The following is a 21,624-nucleotide window of genomic DNA, read 5'->3' on the forward strand; positions in this document are numbered from 1 at the left end:
ATATCGCAAGACTTTGGGGATTGAGAGAGAATGGGAAGATTTATCAGGCGACACTTTAATTTCTCCATCCACAAAGAAACAAAGAGAAAGAGAGAGAGAGGCGGGGGGGAATATTACGATCTCTAATCGCAGGTAGGTAGGACTCAGGCGGGTGAGAAGCAAGACGAAACGAGAAAAGGAGGGTCCACTTCAATCCTGCCGATTACGTTCCGAGTCCACGTGTCGCTTTCAACCCTCTTTTGTGACCTCTTCTTAGTGCATGTCCTGCGGATTTCCTTGACGGACTTTGCTTGCCTGATCGCTTCCCCGTCCGCTCAATAGAAGAACCATCAATTGCCAGGTCCGGGTAGAATTATTACGGTCATCCGACCTGTCCGGATGGAAGGAGCACCGAAATGATCACGCGCGCGAGCTCTCGGAGCGCACGTTGTCGCAATTACGAGAGGAACTATGCCACGTAAAGCGTGCGCAAGCGTATTTACACTCGATACGCGTGCATTAAAGCGCTTATTAATCACAATCCTTGGCTGAGTTGCGCGATTTTTGTTTGAGATTTTGGAACGCGCGCGTCGCATATTGACCAACAATATGCGCGCGCGCGTGCGATAAGGCGCTTGTGCAAGACGAGTGTCGCGACGTACGATTACGCAAGGCACCAAATCGCATTCAATGTTTTAGCTGCATGGCATGCCTCCGCCGAGGTTCGCACGATGCACGGTCGTGACGTTACGCAAGCGAGAAACGCTCCAAATTGCATTATCGCTGGACGTAGACGGGGCTGCGTGGACGTGCGCAATTATTGACGCGGCGCGTACATAAAAGAACAGATCAGTTTTCCGATCGACTCTTATCCAGAAACAGGCTGTTCTTATCGGCCCTCTTATCTGACGCGGATAAATCGTAGGTGGTCCGTTTTTCGAGTTCGTACACGTGGGATTCGTGGTACCGAGGGTGCTCGGCGACCTTACCCCGCGAATGAAGACTTTCTTCTTCCGTAGAAGAGAGTCCGGTGTCGTTACACTTCCGCGATGGTGGATGCGGCGCGATTTGAGCGCGAGCGATGGACCGACCACACCCTCGGCATCTCGTATCGGCGACGATGCAAATAGGACGATGACGACGACGACCAAGCTGACGACGACCACGGCAACGACATCGACAACAACGACGACGACTCTCGACTGCAATTGATTCGCTAGAAATCGCTATCGGGCAGCAGATACATGGACAAAAGCAGAGAGAGAGAGAGAGAGAAGGAGAGAGACAGGCATTACCGAATACACCGGCCGAATACGCTCCTGTGAGCGAGCGAGCCGAGGCCTGCCTGCGACCAATCGATACCGTCTACCTATCGTTTGACAACCTCGACATTTCTCGGTGCACTCGTTCCTCCCTGGTCCTCCTCTCCTCCTCTCCTTTCATGTCCCTTCCTGGTCCTCTCTCTCCCTCGCGCTATCCCGAGGTATCGATAAAATGCACTCCTCTGTCGTTTTCTCTTTCTAGTCCCTTTTTTTATCTCTCCGTCTCTCTCTCGTTCTATTTTTCCCTCGGTCCCTCTCGTGCTCTGTACACCTCTATCACAGCACACGCGCATCGAGAGCCCTTTTTGTTTTCGATGCCACGGTCCATCGGCACGATGAAATTCCGTTTTCATTCCGCGTCCGCTTTGACTCCGGCGTCGCATCGCGTCGCGTCGCGTCGCGTCAGGATGCCCAGCGATCGACAACACGTTTGTTCGCCGGACGAAGGGCGAGGGATCGATGCGCGCTCGATTCTCAATTCGCGCGCGGAAACGAGGAGGGAAAAATTCCCGCTCCATTGATGCAATAAAGATACGGAGCGTCGAGATTTAATTTTTAAAACGAGAGCTCTTGGTGTCGCCCCGTTTTCACTTCGATGCGAGTAAAATAAAATTGCACGCGCGAGGGGGTAAGATCACTGACGTGCGCGCGATTTATTCTGAATCAAACGCGACGAGGCGCGGGCAGTCGTTTCTCGCGAGATAAAAAGAAGTCCGCGCGCGGACGATCGATGCGACACGTTGGCTTTTTAAACTGGAACGAAGGGCGCGTTCGAAGTGAAAGGAAAAGTTGGCGGCGCGATCGATGGCGTCTGCGGTGTTACTAATTAGCACGAAGGGCGCTCTGTCGGGACGAAAGGAAAAGCTAGCGTGCACGCGATCGATGCGTCCTTGATTTTCTCGACCGAAATAAAGAGCGTACTCTCAAGATAAGAAAGAGAACGGGGAAAAGCGAAGTCGCGCCGCACCGCGCATGAACTTCGGTCTTCCGATTAACCCAGGAAGATGCTCTTGAGGCGGAAGAAGGATTCGCATCGCCAGCGCGGCTTAGCTCACCCAATCAAAAAGATATAGAAAATCAGGAATTAACTTCGCGCAAGAAAAGCGATAAGAGCCATTTCAGTGAGGGACGGAGGAGAAATATAATTCGAGAACGAAGAGATGGCGCGATCCTTAATCTCGTGGATCAACAACCGTCCTTCAAAGGCGATCCTTAGTTCTTCAGATAAAACGAAAACCGTCTTCCAAGCTAAAAAAAATTAATTGCACACATAATAATTGCGATTAACGCAGCCTCGATGTTTCGACCTCTCCATTCAAGCATGTGATCCTTTTCCGCTCGTGATTTCCCGAATTCTAGGCGGAATAGCGCACTCGGGGACGATCTCGCCAGTCACGCGTAATTTTCCGAATTGAAATGGCGGAAACGTGGGCCGCCGAGGGGCAAGAAGGTGGCGAAACTTGACGGTGATTGTCCATCGTTCCCGACCTCGTTCGGAGAACGAAGAGTAAGACAAAGTTCTGCCCTCTCTCTTTCTCTCTCGCTCTTCCTTTCTCGCTATCTTTCTCTTCCTGACGGCATGGACTTTGTATGTCCGACGTGCGTCTCGTGTCAAAGGTCCCGTCTGCGACACCTCCGTCTTTTCTCTTTCTGTTTCCTCCTTCGACCCCTCTTCCGCCGGTCATTTAACGCGAAATGTTTTTTCTACTTCTGTTCTCCTTCATTTCATTTTTTGTAGTTTCTTCTCTCTTTCGCAATTCTACGTTTCTTCCCCCCCCCTCTTCCCTCTTTATCACTGATTTACTGTCTCCTCTCATTTTTCGGAATGCACCAATTAAAGCACACGGTTTACGACTTCTAAAACTCAACAAATTTGAAAAGACAGTTTTCAAAAAAAAACATTCGTTTCAAGCTTTCTCTCTCCCTCTCCCTCTCTCTGCTTCCTTTTTCTAAAAGACACATTCCTCTTGGATTTCCCTGTATCCTATTTCATTTTCTCAGCGGCGTTCCTCAGTCCCATAACGGAAAATCCGTAACAAAAGGCCGTTAAGTTCGTTTGGTCGTTTGAACGTGTACTTAAAAGTGCACAATCAGTCCCTCATTTGTCTCCCCCGTTTCTCTTTCTTACTGCATTCGTTCCACCGAATCTCTTTTTATTACAACGTGTAACAGTCCTTTCTGCTTTATTATTTTTGGTTTCGCGTTAGTTATACTTACGCTACCTTTACGACTGTTACATTGGCATGCACGATTTACCTGTTGAATATCTTGTTTGTCTTGTTCTGTGTGTATGTGTGTGTGTCGAGGCTTGCCCCAGATCAATAAATTGATATCTCCCCTCTCTTCCTCCACCTCTCCCTCTCCTTGTCTCTTTGATCTTTATCTTGCTCTCTCTCTCTCTCTCTCTCTCTCTCTCACAGTCGTCGTGTCCTCTTTCAGCGTTTCGGAGGATCGTGGGAGTCCGCTGTGGGGAACGCGAGGCTAGCCAAACTAACTAACTACGCTAACGTTATTACGAATAGACAGCAAGCAGTGCGAGAGAGTAAACGCGAGAAAACGCTGTAAACAAAAAAAGGAAAAAATGCGGAAAAACGCGAAATAAAAAATGAAGTAAACACATGAAGGAATTATACCTACCTACGCATTTAAGGTAATGTACAAGTCTCTAGTGTGATACATTTCTACGCTTATTCTCTAACTTAGTAGTCGAGAAGAAGTCTAAAGTACGGATACCTCGTTGTACGGTTAGTAAGAACGGAGAGAACAAAACGGGATAAGAAAGGGGAGAAAAGAAGGAGGGGAAGAAGAAAAAAATAGAGAACAGAGAACGGTAGAACACAGAGGTAAAGGAACGACCATGTATTCCTGTAACGAAGTAATAGAGTAAATGCGAAACGCGGGGAGGAAAAGGGGAGGAGACAAAAAAGGGGAGGGGGAGAGAAAAAAAGAAACGATCAAAAAGATTCGCGCTTACACGCCAGCCAGCTCTATTTACGTACATACATGTATACGCGCGATTTACTCCGTCGCTGCTTGTTGCGCGCTTCCGTTTTTACAGAGCATGTTACATCTCGGCGCGAGATGATCGTCGCCGCAGTCGTCTCCTCCCTCGCTTCCCTTATCAGACGACGCTTATCTCTGAGAAAAAACTCACGGAGTTTACCTCCGTTGTTGACGAAACGACGGGACGATCCCCATCGGCTCGGCCGGAGCCGTGATCGATGAATGGGAGATCTTATACGATCGATGCGCGCTCACGTACCGGGTGTCCCGAGAGTTCCGAGGAGACGCGTCGCCTTCCTCGCATTATCAGAGTGAATCGCGAAGAGATTGAGATATTTTTGCTCGTACGTCGATCATTTTATTTTTCATTGACTGCAATTCAAACAATTCCTCGAACTTTTTGCGTTGCTTGTACGTGTGCGCGCACGAGCGCGAAGGAGCACCGGCGGTTCTCTTGATGTTCCAAACGATCGCTGCCGATCGAGGGAGAAGCGTAATTGTTTTCGGAAGCCGGCGGAGATCACAGATAAGATGTACGGACGACGGAAATGCGTGCGACGTGCGGTTACGCGGTAACGCCAAACTATTCGAGACTTAGGCTAAGGAAAGAAAAAAATACGACAGAAAGGACGGAGCGAGCGAGATCGATCCACAGATCGGGCATCGACGGGATTAATGAGTGCGCGCGAGCGCTGCGTATGGATCACTAGCTTGGCGATACGTATATAAACGTATCACGTATGTGAGAGAAAGTATGCGCGCGGGAGTGTGTGTGTGTGTGGGTGTGTGTGCGTGCGAGTCAACGATAGATGAGAGTATTCGACATGTAATGCTCGGCATACATGATGTACATAGTTCTGTATATACGAACGAATCACTGACTGTACAATATCACTCAAATATATTTATATTTCATGTTAAAATTATTCTGATAATGTTCTACTTTCTCAATGCGCCTCCACTCGTTCTCTTCTAATCCTTTACCATAATTATGAATTATTTATTTCTATCTGAATTATTTTATATACTATATATTATATTATATTTAAATATTATATAGGTATTTATATATTTTCCATACAAGCATATTCGATGCAGAATACCCTTTCTTATTGCACGCTCTCGTAGTTAGTTCTTGCAAAATTTCCTTCTATTAAAGTCTCCGTTAATTAACTGTCGCGCTATGCAAGACGAAGTTTGTTATTACATTACATCAGTTATGCCGCAATGCTAAGTAACGCGTTACGGCACGTTATCGATAAATTAAGTGTGTGTAAAGAAAACCGTAAAGCGAAGCCGCGGGCATTTTTTGGATTCCCGACGGACGCGTTAATTAAAAACTGTCGTATCCAATTACTGAAGCTTTCGGGTCCGCACGGATCAGCTGCGGTTCGTGCGCAGCCTCTCGCTTTCATTGTCGAGACTGAAAGGGCTGCTACGAAGGGCCGAAGGAAAGGAAACCCCGGACCACGACGAGGAGAGACGCGAGAAGCGAGGCGGACGGGAAGAGCGGAGCGAGGAAGAGAAAGGAAGAAAGGAACGCGTACGAAAGAGTATTATAGCATACACGATGGCGACGTGCCAAGGGTTGCGGCAACGGATTTCGCCGGCGACAATAATGTCGACGGTAAATGAAAAAGAGAGAGAGAGAGAGAAGGAGAAAGGAGAGGAGAGGAGAACTAGTCCCGAATACGATATTTAACGATTTCGCTGTCGCTTTATTTCTTTCTCTCTTTCTCTTATCGCTCTCGCCCTCTTCCTCTCATCGTTATGCTCCGGAAATTACGTCACGCACGGGAAAGGTAAGTTACTAAACTTTCTGTTGAGTATGATGGTTTACTTATATTATTCACTCGAGAAATAATATCGCGCGAGTAGAAAGAAAGAGTCGGCGAAGAATCTCCCGAGAGCGTTTTCCGAGACGGATCTCGTCTGGTTTTGCGGTTTTGCGCGCAACCGGTGTGACGAAATCGAGAATCCCGCGAACCTCCGGTGCTCCGGCCTCGACCCGGCCGGGATGGAGTTGCATATTTAAAGGCCGCGCAGTTGCGAAAGCGTTAGCGACTCTCGTACGATTTCCTCGATGCGAATTCATACTTCTTCCCTCGCCAAACGTCGCCCCCTCGCTCCTCCCAATTCCCCGTGGGGATCGCGACGTTTGTCGTTCCCCGGGGGAGTCGAATTATACGCCGGCCGTGCGCGACGTTCCACGCTCATTCTTTTCGCTAATGATCGTTATTCAAGCGGCTAACCGCTCGCTCGCGGAAGCGGATCGCCGCGACGCGCGCTGCAGCCTCGCGAGAATTCATCATCGAGGCGTATCTCGCAAGGATACTCGCGACGAAATCTTCCTCGGGATCCGCCGAGCAATATTTCGGGAACGAGAACGACGGAACATCCGAGAAATCGTCGACCTATCGAAAAGAGAGGAACGCAGCGAGGGGAGGGAAGGGAAGAATTGGAAATTCGGGGCGCATCCCGGTCGAAAGGGGAAAAGATAGAGTTTCGGGGATCGGAAGGTGAAATTCGCGACGTCGTGGACCGGGCCGACGTGCGATGCCGATGCGATGCGCAGCACGTGCGCGCGCTCTCGGTCCCACGACACCATCGATCGCCGTGTCTCTCTCTCTTCTTTTGAAGCGAAAGAAGGCACCGTTCGTTCGATTGCATCTTCAAGTGCAAGGCGAGGTGGCCGTCGCTCACCAGCCGTGCGGCCGGGGCCGCGTGCAGCGGCAAGCATATAAATCAATACGAGAACAGCCAATGTCACTCCCGTAGGAGAGACAGAGAGAAAGAGAGAGAGAGAGAGAGAGAGCGAGAGACTCGAAAGCGCAACTGAAACAGAGGAGACATTATATTATACGGGGTGTCTCGCGAAGGGCCGAAGGTCGGTCGGTTTTTTAGCCGGCCACTTTGGGGGTTTCAATCCCATAAGTATCCGCCAAATCGTCGAATCTCGCTGCGATCGTCTCTCGCAAATCCGAGAATTAAATTCTTCCTCACGGTGCCGCAAAACCGGCGGAAATTTAAATTTAAATTTTAAATGATCGTTCTCGGATTGACAACAACGATCCGTATCAATATTCGTTCCAATCAGAATAAACGGCGGCTGCTGCTAGATGGATCGAATTTATGTCGCATCGTGATAATCTCTCGCATGTTGGCTGCATCCGAGCTCGTCCTTGCTCGATCATAAACAATACTAATAAGAAAGACCTCAAGCGCCTCGTGTTAGAAGATTTATGTTAATACCGTTGACCGGACGGTTATAAATACAAGTCGGCCCAGAACTCTCGACCTTAATTTCAATGAGACTCCAAGACCGCGTCTGCGGCGTCGAGTGAACTTGATAAAAATTTCTGAACGTCGTTTGAGACTTTCCTTATTATACTGGAGTAAGGGGACTTACCGCGTCGACAATAAAGCTTCGTGCCTGCACGCTTAACTCGTGCGCCATCAGTTTTATCTCGAGTCATCGTTGGCTTGAAAACTTTCCACGTGACCGCGAGTCGCGGAAAAACGGAGATCCCGATCATCAAGACAAAGCTGTCCCGGGCCTCTTTGCGACACTTCGCACGTTGCATGTACGTCAGCACGCGCGTCATTGCAGTGATTCGACGTAAGCGAGCACGGTGGTGTACGCAAAACTAAGTGACCAAACTGACTCGTTCGACTTCGAGAGTGTCACGACGAGAAGTTAACTACAAGATAGCGCCGAGCGGGCGAGGCTACTTTTCGTGACAATAAACTAAAATCCTAGAATATTTCTTAATATTTCTAAACTACTTCTAGGATATAATTCTGTATAGTTACGCCTCGTGATTCTACACGCTTCGCACGATTTTTCTCGTCGACAGCTCGGCGCTATTTGCGTAAATAATTACGACGGTCTGCCTTTGTCCCGTCACACACGACGAGTTTTTTTAACGTCAAATATAATTCTCCCCACGGTCGGCGCGATTGCATTATTGCGGGCTGTAATTTTTTATGCAAACTCGTGGCATATAAATGTGCCGTAAAATGCCGAGATTGAAGCCGTTCCCGCTAAACATATAAATTTGAAGGAGAGACATAAAACTTTGTTTATCGAGGCGGAAGGAGGAAAGGGGCGAAAAGTTGATGCTTTATAACATCGGCTTTATGTCTCGCGAAAATTAAGACGTCGTTTCTACGATACATAAAAATAAAAAGATTAAAATAAAATAAAAGTAGGATTTTTTAAATTTAAATGCACGTGTCGCAAAACATCACGGGTAAAGCAGACGATAATTAAATAACATCTGTCGATAGTGCAGAAATGTCGTAACGAGATTAGCATTTTTAGCGTCACACCAATGATCATTATTACCGACGAGAGATCGAAAGGGAGCCTGCAGTTGTCTATTTTATCGACAAACACTTCAAACACTTTCCTTCTTTTTATGCGAAAGGAGAAATAGAATAGAAATTGTTCTGAAGCATTTGAAACGTCAAGTGGATCGCGACCATAAGGGCATAAAGTTAGGAGTGAAAAAGTTCGCGAGGAACGAAAAACTTCGCTGCGATAAATCGATTTGGGGGCGATTTGCGGCGCGTGTTCGTTAATAATTAATAAGCAATAACCGATCATCGTGCGTATTATGCGTGTTATGTAATGGTGTGATGCCTTGTATGCACGTGTGTGTAACGTGTATGTACGTCCGAAGGTGAAAACGCAACGTAAATACACCACGCTTGCATGTATTTTAAAGAGCAGTCACTTCGGCCACTGATATCGCAAATCATTCAGTCCTAAGCGACGAGCCGCGCTCTAAAGTTGAAGCTCGGAGTTTTTTCGCTCTCGTAGACATGGCTGGAACGAAATCCAAAAAGCGAGGCGCTTTTGCGAAGCTGTATTTAGCGTCGTACAATCTCGCGCAGACTGTGGGGTATGTTATTTTCTGGAGTATTCTATGAAAAGATTAATAATTATTTTTATTCTGTAAAACAATATATATATAAAATAAAATTATATATAATTATATATAATTTTATTTTATATTATTTTTATTATTTATTATTATCTGAAGCTTCTACTCCTTTTACTCCAAGAAGGACTTGGTATTTGGTATTTATGCTTTAACAGTAAAATTCTCTCTTGTTTCAGATGGAGTTACATATTGTGCCAAATTATGCAATATTATACCAAGCCTTCTGTGGGCGAAACCTTGTGGGGCAAGACGGAGTTTCTCCTAATGATCTTTCAAAATGCGGCTGTGTTAGAGGTACTTTGCAATATCTTAGAATGAAACTAACAAATGTTATCATAGAACATGATTATATAATAGTATATGATAACACTAACAATTATTTTCTTGTATTTTATCTACCAATGATAAAGATATGACTTGGCCATTCTATTCTAAATAGTTTCAAGGTTTAAGCTTTTGCTAGTTTTCACACAAATTTTTCTGTGACTGAAAAATAATTTTAATTTAGTTTACGTCAATTATTTGCACTGTCCGTTATAAGAACCTGCCAATTTCAGATAGTGCATGCTGCGATGGGACTGGTACCATCGAACGTTGCTATCACAACGTTCCAAGTGTTTAGTCGTGTGATGGTCGTAGTCGGAATCATCCTGGCTACTCCTCCCACATACGCCGCCGCATCTGTAGGGCTGCCGCTAGCTCTTCTGGCATGGTCCGTCACAGAAATCATTAGATACTTCTATTACTTCGTCAATCTCATTGGTCTTGTGCCGCACATGTTGACCTGGTTGAGGTAAGTAATCTTTCGACACTCTTCGCAAATCTTTTGTTTATTTAAAACTGTTTGCTTGAACCTCAAGCTCTTCTCACTTATTTTGATATTAGAATAATATTTGTAATTCCAATTTATGATCTTCAAGTAGTTTCATTTATATAATACTTGTAGCCTGCGATTTATGCGTATCAGAAAATATTTTATTCGAGAATATCTTATTATAATAATCCAGATCCATTCTCTCAATTTTCTAAGAGCGATTAAGTTTTAAATAATTTTTTGGATCAAATATTTTCCAAAATTATTTTTAAATAATCTTTCGGATCACAAATTCTCCAAAATTACTTCATTATAATTGCAAAATTATTGTTAAATAATTTTTCGGATCAAATATATAATTCTGCAAAATTATTTCAGATACAGCACATTTATAATACTCTACCCGATCGGTATAACCGGCGAATTGCTGTGTTTCTATGCCGCTACGAAGTACGCCAGCGCGAATCCCGACTCGTGGAGCTACGCCCTGCCGAACGCGTGGAATTTCACATTCAGCTATTTGTACCTCCTGGTGGGAATCATGTTACTGTACATTCCACGTGAGTATCGGGAATATAGAAATCATATCGTATGTACTCGGTGTGCTGATTCATCAAATTTCAATTTCATTTCGCCTGTTGCAGTTTTCCCTCTACTCTACTCGCACATGCTCGCGCAGAGGCGCAAGATGCTGAGTCCCAGTTCTGCGACGAAGAAGTCTCGTTAAAATACGAATCTGCGTACCTTAACTTACCCTTGCCAGCCAAGCGGATTGTCCCGTCGCTTTCATGGACGATTACGTTAATCGTGACGTTCATTTACGCTTCTGTTATTCCTCTAACGCGAGAATTAATAGCGTGGATTCTAAAGATAGAATTCACTTCATATTTCTCCGGGATGACTAAAGCCTTTTCGAAGGGTTAAAGTGCATCGTTCGGCAATTCGTGCGAAACGAATTTTCTCTCGGCCGAATTTTCTTTCAGTTGGCAATATAATTATATAAATATCGTGTTATATTTTTTTTATTGTTTTTATGTTTATATACGTAGAATCGAGTGCCTTAACGTGATTCGACTTTCCTCGTTGGCTAGACGTGTTTGGCATTTAATATTTGTTTTATGCAGATCTCGGTGACGTCGATTAGCGGAAACCTAAGGCAGGAAACATTGCGTTTCAATAATTTATGAAGCTCATTTGAAAAATCACTTGAAAGAACGTTTGCTGGAAAAAACTGAATCGCATTAAGGCGCTCGATTATACATGCAGAATTGGGAATTCATTTTTTTTACCGACCATATCGTTAGGTCAAGGCTAATGTTTGTGTAAAATTGATTGTGTAATGTACATTATATATTATATTATAAAATACATATTTTTGATCAAGTTTTCAATCTAATTGTACAAATATCGATGAGATTTCATTTTAATGTCGCAACATCTGCTTCTGAGGAACGGAGGCCGCTGAGATCCATGTCAAATTTAGAGAAAGTAAAATTTTTATATTATATTTTTATATTTATAAGGATGATCGAATTGTAAAATTAAAATTATCTTCATCCGTGGGTACACTTATTGTTATTGACATTTTTACCCAAGTAGAAATAAGTACTTGTGAGTTTAAACCAATTCCAAGAGATATATAACAATTGGTACTATGCCAATAATTAATTAACTTAACGGAGTCTCTACGTAATGAAAATAAATTGCAGTTTTTTTACGCAGATTTTTCACTTTGAAAGAATCAAAATTGTGTAACAAACTTTCCGATTAAAGTAATTAATATATTTAAAAATCAGCGAGAATAGGCGCAAAGTGACGGACTAATCGAAAGGCTTTTTCGTGACCCGTCTCTATGCCAGCTGTTTCGTCAATGAGATTTCTACAGTACCGACGCGCTTCGGAAATGTTAAAAGCCGAGAAGTAAGAGGTTAGAATTGCCATGCATGCAATAACTATATTTTTTATATGAAAAATCACTCAATTTGCTTCCGTTGTTTCTGCATGAGCTACTTTCGAACGCTGTCGGTTTGAGATATTTGAGACGAGTGCGTTAAACAAGCTTTGCCAGTGAAAAGTGAGAGAGATAATTGTCATACGTTCCACTTCGAATAAATTTAATAAATTTTCTTCCATCGGTGTAGTAACAAGATAAAAACATTTTTATTCCAAAAAAAAGTAGAAAGAGAACATTCCATTTTATATTTATTTGTTTTATATTCCATTTTATTATATTTTTGTTTGATACCTCTATTTTTATAATATATAATGAAATTCTACTTTTTCCGTTTGATATTTACGGTGCCTTTAGTTTGTTAAATAAAAGCTCTTCATAAAAGAGCAACTCCTTTCTCCGGTTTCTACTAATTGAGTTATATTTATATTTTTATCTATATTAATCTAGTTCAAGCTATAAGAAAATTAATTAATTTATTTCAGGTATAATACAAACAAAAAAGGAACAAACTAAAATGAAGCTTACACAGGTATTGTGTAAACATCACATAGGCAGGACCATTAGACAAATGTGGTATCAGCGACGGCAGCGCAAGGTGACCGAGACCGAGACAGAGCGGCACCTGTCACAGTTCAGGATCCAGATCAAGGATGCTCTTGATCTGATTAAACCAAAAGTAGAACGCGAAAAGTAATTTTCCCTTCAGTCATATATTCACCCGAATTATTCCACTATTATTTAACTAACAAATATTCATTAATTAATACTATCTATGCAATATTGTTTAATTAAAAATTATACATTCTTTATGCAGCATAGAGCTCCCACCCCGACCACCAAGAGTGACATATGACGAAACGCATCCTGCCTGGAAGACCCGCACTTGCCTGATAGTCAGGGATCACAACGTTCTGCAAGAAGGATTGCCCCAAGCACAGATACTGACGAACACCATAAGCCTCTCAGACCTTCCGAGTTCCATCGAGGACTCGCTCCCGGATCTGCCGGGGCATGTGGACGATATAGTGAAAAGGTAGATTAAATAATAAAAGTTTCCCTCTTTTCTTTCGAGTTTCGAGACGTCAGAGGTGACGATAGGCGAATGCAATTCTCTCGAATCTAATTTTAATAAATATTATATATTTTTCAATGTCCGCAGAGCGATTTACAATTCGAGCATATTCGATGCTTATCAGGAGAAACTGCCAGTAAAGAAGGATCCTTTGCGACCCGCGTGGGTGTTTCCCAGAGATTTTGGCATCAGCAACGGCAGAAGAATGTTAGTACGCGGAGGCTCCGTAGTTCTGAATAACTATTTAATTAATTTATTTATTTAATAAATTCAACTGAAGCATCGCTCTCGCGTTTCCAGGCGGAACCTGTCCAGGAAATTCTTGCAGATCTGCGAGTCCATATCCGGCCCGAGTGTCGCGGAGAAACGATGCATACTGTACAACGAGCCGATGAAATTGAGCTTCGGTAATCTAGCTGCGTACTGAAAGATCTGACAAGAAGTTCGGAGTATCTCATAAAAAACGTGCAACAATTTTTCAGACAAGGAGACGGACCTCATCCAGTTTAAATTAAAATCGGACGTGGTGATTATGTCGGCGAGCCCCCTGAAGTCGATAGACGATCCCGACAGTCACGTGGAAATTGATCTGCCGAGCATATATCCGTTGCATCACACCATCAGCTTGGACAAGACGAACTTCTATCGCACCGAGGACGTGTATCGTAAGTTTGATTGTTTATTGCGGTCACGATTATATTAAATATAATTAAATTAAATTATTAAATTAATTAGATTAAATTATATTATATTAAATATTAAATATAGACTTTACATTATTTTACATTATTTTACAGCGATTCGAAGTGTCAACATATTGTCGCCGTGGAAGAACGTCCACACGATCTTCGCGTTCCACAATCCGCGGAAAGTGCGGAACCTGACGGAGCTGGCGGTCACGGAGAGCCAGATCGCCGGCTGCACCATGATAAAGTCGTACACCGCGGCGGCGTCCTGCGCGCGGTACCGATTCGGCGCGTCCGTGACGGAACTGCCGGAACCGGTAACCGTGCAGGCCGTTCAGACGGACGGCAGGCGCTACCAGTTCTTCGTCTTTCAACTGAACTCGCTGGACGTGAACGACGCCGGCGTGAAGAACTTCTGGTACACGCTGCCGCCGTTGGCGCTCTACGAGAAAGCCCAGTACGACGACGGCAGGCCCGTGCTCGAGGGCTACAATCCGGAGGTGTTCAGGCGAATAGTCGCGTTCTACAGGAACGGAAGTTAAATAAAATTGAGTATCTCTGATGAAGGTGTAGAGTGTAAATTCTCTCCCGGATGATCCGTCGTGCGGATGGTTACGCGATGCTCAGAAGGCCCTCGAAGAGCGTGCTCGCCTGCACGTGCGGGTCGATCTCTCGCGGCTTCACGCGGAGGCGATGGTCGTGCGGTGGCTTTATTAGATCCCTCATCGACGGATAGGGCTTGGAGTAAAAGTATATGTGGCACAGCGCCTGCAATGATAATCATATCGCTCTTGTTATAAATCATTTATATATTTTACATCACATATTTATGTTGTATAAAAGACAGGAAGACGATCGCGTCGCTACCTGCTCAGCCGTGGGACGCTTCGACGAGTTGTAAATCAATATCTGCCTGATCAGGTCGATGGCTTCCGGCGGCGCGTCCTGGATAACGCTCTCCCAGGTGGTGCCCTTGTGATACGGGAAAGTGATCTTGTTGTAATCCGGTAAGGTGGTCAACTCGGGCCAGCTCTCGGACGTGGGAGAGCCCAGGAACTTGAGGACTATCGCCAGCTGCTCGATGTCGGTTTCACCCTGCCGGTGCACGCGATCATATTACGCAACACGTATGCACAACTGAAGAACATACTTCAGCCGAATCGAGACGAATCGCACAAACCGGGAACAACGGCGAGGTGTTGAGCATCTCGCAGAATATGCAGCCGATCGACCACATGTCGATCGCGGACGTGTAGTAGCGCGCGCCGTAGAGCAGCTCCGGCGCCCGGTACCACCGCGTGGCGACCTGGTGCGAGTAGGGCTTCATGCCATCCTTCCACATCAGCCTGCTCAAGCCGAAGTCCGCGATCTTCAGGATACCGCTGTCGCTGATCAGTAGGTTCGCTGGTTTCAGGTCCTGAAATGAGCGATCGCAAGGTTCTCTCGGCGTTCCTCAAGAGACAATAGCAGCGTTTGGGTACCCTGTGTATTATGTTCTTCCCGTGGACGTACGCTATGCCCTCCAGCAGCATTTTCATGTACGTTTTCACCTGGACGAGGGTCAGGCAGATATCGGTGTCCCTCAGGATCTCCCACAAGCCTGTAGGCATGTACTCGAACACCATGACGAAGTCTAGGCCGTTCGGGAAAGCGTCCAGCAGCTCGACCACCTGCAAACGCACTGCGTGATTGGTGCAAACTCCGCTAAGAGCCAATTAAATTAGAAATAAATTAAATATAAGTGCAGCAATGAAATTTTTACGCACGCTTTGGAAAGATTAGTGGAAATTAGAGAAAGAAAACGTACGTAAGGATGCTTTAACTGCTGTAGACTCCTCACTTCGCGTATGATGGACGTAGGCAGGCCATCCTCGGTTCTCTTGATCAGGATCTTCTTCAGTGCCACTTCTTGATCTCCTGTTGTATCGTGTGCCTTTAAGACCAGGCCCTGAGCCCCTTCGCCAATCTGCCCGTTGATAACGTATCTTTCCATTTTATCCTAGATATTTAATTACTGCTTTTATGTTGATTTATTGTATGCTGTTAATTATTAAGTGATAGAATGCTTCTTTATTTCTTGCATATGATAAAAACAAATTTAAAACAAGAGAAATAAATTGCATACTCTTTTAACTTTTATTAAATAAAATTTATTTGCCGACACATTTTTATTTATATTTATATTTCAAGAATATTTATATTTTAGGAATTAATGATCGCTGCACAAGATCATGTTCTGAAGTGATGCTTCTATAGTTTCCATGGTTACCAATATGTATATACATTATAAGTGCTTCGAAGCGTTTGTAGCGTTAAATTGACCGCCCCGTAATCATATGATCGTATGTACTTATTCATAGCGCATGTGCAATTGTGTGGTACGTTTCTTCTTCTTCTTCTTCTTCTTCGCTGTTGTGGCAGGTTGTGGTTCAGGGGGCGGAACACTCATGCGCGATTACTCGGGTGAAAATACAATGCGATAGGTAAAGGACGGAAGCAGCCGTACTGCTTCGTTCGTAACAAAAAATATGAACGTGAACGTTCGGTCATTCGACCATACGTGTGTACGACTGTACGCCTCATTCATTCGCCGTCAAATGTGTGAAGTGACGTTATTAGATCGAGATAGTCTCGATTAACGATCCAGACGAGCTTTACGGTTACGTGCCTGTGCTGTTTAACGTACTTACCGTCTTACTTACTTACCGTCGATGTGGTGCGTGCAAGCGTTGAATTGCCCTCACCCGAGCCTCAGACACACGCGCGTATAGGTTAGATGCGATCTAGGACGAGAAACTGACGTCGCGGAGGATGAAGCAGCAAATAATTGACTCCAAGGCGAGTCTCGGCACGACCGGGGAAGCCGACGACTGCCTCTTCGAGTATCTGCATGCCGAGCTGGTCAATTACGTCCTCAGCAAGTCGTCCAGTGGCACGGTGAGCGATACGTATATATTTTATTCCGTTTTGCAAGCATAACACGGTCTGTTATTTATTACTCACCCTTGCCCCCGACAGGAGGGCGAGGAGGAGCTCTCCCGCCTGGAGTGGATGGGATTCAGCGTCGGGTACAGGATCATCGAGCGGCTGACGCGGGAGTGGAGCAGGTTCAAGGACGAGTTGGACATGATCAAGTTCATCTGCACGGACTTCTGGTCCAGCCTGTACCACAAGCAGATCGACAACCTCAGGACCAATCATCACGGGGTGTACGTGCTGCAGGACAACGCCTTCAGGCTGCTGGACAAGGTCGGTGCCAGCAACAGCAAGCAGTACCTGAAGGAGAGCCCGCGACTGCTGGCGTTTACCTGCGGCCTCCTCCGCGGCAGCCTGGCGAATCTTGGCATCATCAGCACCGTCACGGCGGAGACCACGACGCTGCCGAGCTGCAAGTTTCACGTTCAGGTGCAGAAGATCTAACGCCCGAGTGCCACTTTGCTGTGATTTGGAAGGGTGGTGAGAAAGGTATGGAGGTATGTTCATAGAAAAGGTCACGTACAATAGAATTCTGATGACTGTGTAAGTTGCAACAATGTAATATATTATAAAGGAGTAAGAAAACCTGTTACATATCCAGTCTTCTTAATTCTTGACTCGATACTGGAGTGTTCCATCAATGCTTGTTCCCCTCCGTCAGAGGTTCGCACAGCTAAAGAGAAGTTCAATAATTTGGTAAATATTTTATTTAATATTTTATTTAATCTTGAAAACGAATTTAAATTATTAATTATTTATAAATAATAGCGTGTCCTGATCACCTAAATGCAATTATATTGCACGAAGTGTCTTAAAGTACAATCAAAACACGACAACGGGTCTTACATAATGCCATTTTGCGCCACGTTATCGAGCTTGCTGATAAAGCTGAAGAGCTCGCTCTGATCGACAATTCCGACCAAAGCGTCCTCGCTGTCAATGACCACGGCGTACAGCTCCTTCTCGAGGATGCGCGACAGTCTGCCGAGCGTGGTCTGTGAGGCCGTGACCGTCGAAAACTGTTTAAGCATCGCCTCCTCGGCGCGATCCGTTCGCGCCACCGCGCCAGAGATCAATTTCGATAGGAGGGCATCCGAAGTGACGACACCCTTGACTCGTTTATTGTCGGTTGTTATCAAAAGCTGCCGGTCACTGGTGGTTTTGAAGAGATCCATGGTTTCTCCGCACGTAGCTCCCTCCGGCAACACGGGCTTCCTCAGGTTCGACAGACTCGATACTGGAGTGTTCCACCAATGCTTGTTCCCCTCCGTCAGAGGTTCGCACGGCTAAAGAGAAGTTCAATAATTTGGTAAATATTTTATTTAATCTTGAAAACAAATTTAAATTATTTTAATCAATATTAATGGGAAAATATTAATTTATAATTTATATTCACGATTAAATATTTCATTTAACGTTTAATAAATATTTTTTACGTACGCGCGGTAACTTGAGAAATACAAGTAATGCGCAACGATATTTACCAGAAAACCTCTGACTTCCATCCACTGGTCCGACACGAATTTCGTCATGTAGTTGCGTATGCCGTCTGGCAAGAGGACGACCACACGCTTGTCCGCCGGCAGATCTTTCGCGATCTTCAAGGCCGATGAGAGTGTCGCGCCGCTGCTACCGCCGCACAGCAATCCCTCCTTGCGGATCAATTCGCGCGCCGCGTTCAGCGACTCGTGATCCTCCGACTTCATCCACACGTCGACCACGTCGCGGTCGAGAACGGTTGGCACGAAGTCGTACCTGAAGAAACGAATTTTTATATTTTTTTACTTCAATATTATTTTTATATTCCATATTTATTTTATTGTTATCGAGCAATAGTGCTTCGAGAAATTTATGTCTCTGTCAATAATTTTATTACGCCCTTTCACGCGACGCGCGACACTTACCCGATCCCTTCCACCTCGTAAAACCCGACGTCTCCCTTATTCAATTCGGGCGGTTGCGCCAAGATGCTGCCCATAGGGTCCACGCCGATCACCTTTATGTTGGCCGACATCTCCTTCAATTTCCGCCCAATTCCGGTCACGGTTCCCCCAGTGCCGGCGCTCAGCACCACGTAATCGATCTTCCCATCGCACTGCTCCCAGATCTCCGTCGCGGTTTGATCGTAATGCGCCAGCGGGTTGCCGGAATTCGTGTACTGAATTTAATTAATTTTTATTTACTAGAATTTTATTTACTAACATTTTCCCTAGAGTTAATTTCTCAGCGGAAGACGTTGGAAGGACCCCTCGTTACCTGATCCAGGACGATACTGTTGGGTATTTGCCGCTGCAATTTTTGAGCCACGCTGATGTGCGCCTCCGGACTGTGCCAGGCAGCCTCGGTCGGCGTTCTGACGATCTCCGCGCCGAGCGCGCGAAGCACGTAGACCTTCTCGTTGGACATCTTCTCCGGCATGACGATGATGCACTTGTACCCCTTCACTGCCGCCGCCATCGCCAAGCCGATCCCGGTGTTACCGCTGGTCGGCTCGATTATCGTAAATCCAGGCTTCAGCAGGCCCTTCTCCTCCGCATCCTGAATCATTCTGTGCGCTATCCGATCCTTCACGGATCCCCCGGGATTGAAAAACTCACATTTCGCATCTGTACAGGAAAACGGCACGGTTGATTATTTAAGTATAAATAATTAAATATTTTCTAATATTTTTATATTAGAATTTTTGCTTCAGAATATTTTGTAAAATTTGTTCTTATAATTATTTTACTAGTTTAGGACAAAACACACACACACACACACTCACTCTCTCTCTCTGGCTGTATTATTTTACATGTATTAAATATCATAAATGTTTAACTGACACATTTCGCATTCGATTCCATGAGCCTTGGGAATCTTATTTAGCCGAACCATAGGCGTCTGACCAATCGCGCTCAAAATATCCGGTAACGTTTTCCTTCGACTTGGCACTCTGGAAAATAGAGCGGTGTTAATGTCTCCGGTATCTTAATGAATGCATCACCATTTGCATAACCATTCGTCGACGGGCGTAAACATTTGAAATTGCTACGCCAACGATAAGTTTAATCATAAATACAGGGATTTTATAAATGCCAACTATTATGCAAATGTATAACTATTATCTCGTTATTATCAGTCATGCTATGTTATTTGCAGATACCACGTCTTGCCGCAACATCTGCCAGGAGTTTTGTAATGTTTTTCTCGCTTTGTTGAAACATATTGTGGAATTTTCCGATCTATTAAAATTATTATGCGCAAACAGGAATATATGATGAGACGATAACTACGTGTAACGAGAAATATCTATGCAAAATTTCCAACTGCAGCTTACTCCGTTCGCTTCGTATGTGGCGAACCACCCTCGTTCGCTGTCCACGTGCACTGAGCGGGTCTGTCCGGCCGCAACAGTTCCATCACGGGATTGTCCATTTGTTATCTATCGAACGAGAATTCTGCAACAAGTCCACAGTCAATTTAATAGTTTTTCAAGTTCAACGCAAGCGAAAAGAGTATCGCGAGGTATCGCGGAAACTCGCGGTTGAAACGCGTAACTGTCTAATAAATAAATTACCGTAAATTTGCCGTAAATGTATTCTCTCCGTCACCGCTCCTCGACTTCACTCAGGACAATTGGAGTTGAACGCTTCGGAGGAAGGAAGAAGAATGGGGACGAAGATAGTAGCGGCTACGAAGCACGAAGTATTATCACGACTTATTTATCGAAGCGCGGCGCGTGATACAAGAATAAAATAAAACAGAAATAAATATGGGAATGCAGTCCGGCGCGCCACGTGAATCACAATCAGCTCATCAATCACACTTCGACTTCGTGAACTTCGCACCGCTTCGTACCACTTCGCGTACTGAATGGGTAGATGGTAGATTCGGGCCGCGGCCAGCACGGAATAGGAGTGGAGGGAGTATGGTCACGTGACGCTGCGTGACGCACACATCTATCGTCTCGTGTCCGTGAGCGCTCGGGATCTCGGGCAACTTCGGGGCTCGTTCAGGCTCGCTCGCGAAACACGCGACCAACGCTTTTGGCTCGCGGCTCGCTGATCAGCTGATGTGCCGTACAATACGGCAGCTGTCAATTTTGTTAAATTTGTATTGATGAAACACGATGAAATAAATAACGCCTCTTTTAGAATAGGATTTGTGTTATTTATTATATAATAAATAATAGATGAATATTATTATTCGAAAACATTATTAATATTGAAAAATAAAATAGCGCGCGCCTGTGTTGCTAGTAAAATATGTTATATACGATTATATAATTCTATATATACGATTACATATTTCTATATATAGAAATATGTTATGAATATAAAATTCATACATTATCATATATAATCGTATATAACATGTTTCTATATATGTATAGAAACATGTGTTCTATATAATGAAACATATTTCTATATATAGAAACATGTATATACGATTATATATGATAATGTATGAAATATTATTCTCACAATTATGTCACAATTATACAAAATCACAATTTTACAAAAGACAATGCGCAAATTACTTTTGTACTTATTTTTCAATTATTTTTCTTATTATTTGTTTTACATATATGTGATCAGAAATTATACAAGAGAAAGGAAGTATGTATGGACATGTATGGACATATTTGATACATAATTTTATGTTTCTATATAATTATGTACAGATTTACTAGCAACACAGGCGCGCGCTATTTTATTTTTCAATATTAATAATGTTTTCGAATGATAATATTCATCTATTATTTATTATATAATAAATAACATAAATCCTATTCTAAAAGAGGCGTTATTTATTTCATCGTGTTTCATCAATACAAATTTGACAAAATTGACAGCTGCCGTATTGTACGGCACATCAGCTGATCAGCGA

At 44.3% G+C, this 21,624-nt stretch overlaps 5 protein-coding genes across 8 annotated transcripts; 3 read left to right on the forward strand and 2 right to left on the reverse strand.

Annotated features, from left to right (window-relative positions):
* The first annotated feature begins 8,773 nt into the window (after positions 1–8,773).
* LOC105278848 (very-long-chain (3R)-3-hydroxyacyl-CoA dehydratase 2) lies at positions 8,774–11,463 on the forward strand. The gene is made up of 5 exons (XM_011338250.3): positions 8,774–9,211; positions 9,430–9,547; positions 9,811–10,046; positions 10,446–10,627; positions 10,712–11,463. Exons 1-5 carry the CDS (start codon positions 9,132–9,134, stop codon positions 10,792–10,794), a joined length of 699 nt encoding a protein of 232 aa, XP_011336552.2. The 5' UTR covers positions 8,774–9,131; the 3' UTR covers positions 10,795–11,463.
* A 431-nt stretch (positions 11,464–11,894) lies between these two features.
* Positions 11,895–14,341, forward strand: LOC105278846 (39S ribosomal protein L37, mitochondrial). Of its 3 annotated transcripts, none has more exons than XM_011338246.3 (7): positions 11,895–11,994; positions 12,504–12,711; positions 12,836–13,054; positions 13,181–13,300; positions 13,394–13,500; positions 13,576–13,758; positions 13,891–14,341. In XM_011338246.3, the coding sequence occupies exons 2-7, from the start codon at positions 12,536–12,538 to the stop codon at positions 14,319–14,321; spliced, it is 1,236 nt and encodes a 411-aa protein (XP_011336548.1). In that variant the 5' UTR covers positions 11,895–11,994; positions 12,504–12,535; the 3' UTR covers positions 14,322–14,341. The 3 variants fall into 3 exon arrangements, with proteins under 3 accessions (XP_011336548.1, XP_011336549.1, XP_011336547.1); XM_011338247.3 differs by having other exon boundaries at positions 11,914–11,987; XM_011338245.3 differs by lacking the exon at positions 11,895–11,994 and adding an exon at positions 12,001–12,141.
* Positions 14,342–14,366: 25 nt separating this feature from the next.
* LOC105278847 (cyclin-dependent kinase 20) lies at positions 14,367–16,217 on the reverse strand. 2 transcript variants are annotated; one of them, XM_011338249.3, is made up of 6 exons: positions 16,130–16,217; positions 15,587–15,778; positions 15,261–15,449; positions 14,960–15,196; positions 14,647–14,874; positions 14,367–14,547 (listed from the first exon to the last, which is right to left on the reverse strand). In XM_011338249.3, exons 2-6 carry the CDS (start codon positions 15,770–15,772, stop codon positions 14,392–14,394), a joined length of 996 nt encoding a protein of 331 aa, XP_011336551.1. In that variant the 5' UTR covers positions 15,773–15,778; positions 16,130–16,217; the 3' UTR covers positions 14,367–14,391. The 2 variants fall into 2 exon arrangements, with proteins under 2 accessions (XP_011336551.1, XP_011336550.1); XM_011338248.3 differs by lacking the exon at positions 16,130–16,217 and adding an exon at positions 15,905–16,123.
* Positions 16,218–16,247: 30 nt separating this feature from the next.
* Positions 16,248–17,348, forward strand: LOC105278844 (trafficking protein particle complex subunit 6b). Its single transcript, XM_011338242.3, has 2 exons — positions 16,248–16,716; positions 16,798–17,348. The coding sequence occupies exons 1-2, from the start codon at positions 16,591–16,593 to the stop codon at positions 17,197–17,199; spliced, it is 528 nt and encodes a 175-aa protein (XP_011336544.1). The 5' UTR covers positions 16,248–16,590; the 3' UTR covers positions 17,200–17,348.
* LOC105278845 (cystathionine beta-synthase) lies at positions 17,302–20,705 on the reverse strand. The gene is made up of 8 exons (XM_011338243.3): positions 20,312–20,705; positions 20,072–20,192; positions 19,578–19,687; positions 19,012–19,361; positions 18,660–18,913; positions 18,240–18,510; positions 17,602–18,041; positions 17,302–17,428 (listed from the first exon to the last, which is right to left on the reverse strand). Exons 2-8 carry the CDS (start codon positions 20,167–20,169, stop codon positions 17,413–17,415), a joined length of 1,539 nt encoding a protein of 512 aa, XP_011336545.1. The 5' UTR covers positions 20,170–20,192; positions 20,312–20,705; the 3' UTR covers positions 17,302–17,412.
* Positions 20,706–21,624: the final 919 nt, after the last annotated feature.

The sequence above is a fragment of the Ooceraea biroi genome, chromosome 12 (assembly GCF_003672135.1).
Source record: "Ooceraea biroi isolate clonal line C1 chromosome 12, Obir_v5.4, whole genome shotgun sequence".
In the NCBI taxonomy this organism is placed as follows: Eukaryota; Metazoa; Arthropoda; class Insecta; order Hymenoptera; family Formicidae; genus Ooceraea; species Ooceraea biroi.

Bases quoted from the DNA above. Each gene is read 5' to 3' on its own strand.
- LOC105278848 (XM_011338250.3), top strand. From the start codon at position 9,132: ATGGCTGGAACGAAATCCAAAAAGCGAGGCGCTTTTGCGAAGCTGTAT. The intron at 10,047-10,445 runs GTAAGTAATCTT...AAATTATTTCAG, and splicing joins CACATGTTGACCTGGTTGAG to ATACAGCACATTTATAATAC. The intron at 10,628-10,711 runs GTGAGTATCGGG...CGCCTGTTGCAG, and splicing joins CATGTTACTGTACATTCCAC to TTTTCCCTCTACTCTACTCG.
- LOC105278844 (XM_011338242.3), top strand. From the start codon at position 16,591: ATGAAGCAGCAAATAATTGACTCCAAGGCGAGTCTCGGCACGACCGGG. The intron at 16,717-16,797 runs GTGAGCGATACG...TGCCCCCGACAG, and splicing joins GCAAGTCGTCCAGTGGCACG to GAGGGCGAGGAGGAGCTCTC.
- LOC105278846 (XM_011338246.3), top strand. From the start codon at position 12,536: ATGAAGCTTACACAGGTATTGTGTAAACATCACATAGGCAGGACCATT. The intron at 13,301-13,393 runs GTTAGTACGCGG...TCGCGTTTCCAG, and splicing joins ATCAGCAACGGCAGAAGAAT to GCGGAACCTGTCCAGGAAAT. The intron at 13,501-13,575 runs GTAATCTAGCTG...ACAATTTTTCAG, and splicing joins GCCGATGAAATTGAGCTTCG to ACAAGGAGACGGACCTCATC.
- LOC105278847 (XM_011338249.3), bottom strand. From the start codon at position 15,772: ATGGAAAGATACGTTATCAACGGGCAGATTGGCGAAGGGGCTCAGGGC. The intron at 15,197-15,260 runs GTACCCAAACGC...CGCTCATTTCAG, and splicing joins GGAAGAACATAATACACAGG to GACCTGAAACCAGCGAACCT. The intron at 14,875-14,959 runs GTTTGTGCGATT...GTGCACCGGCAG, and splicing joins ACACCTCGCCGTTGTTCCCG to GGTGAAACCGACATCGAGCA.
- LOC105278845 (XM_011338243.3), bottom strand. From the start codon at position 20,169: ATGGACAATCCCGTGATGGAACTGTTGCGGCCGGACAGACCCGCTCAG. The intron at 19,688-20,071 runs GTAAGCTGCAGT...TCTATTTTCCAG, and splicing joins CCACATACGAAGCGAACGGA to AGTGCCAAGTCGAAGGAAAA. The intron at 18,914-19,011 runs GTAACGAGGGGT...AATTAAATTCAG, and splicing joins ACAGTATCGTCCTGGATCAG to TACACGAATTCCGGCAACCC.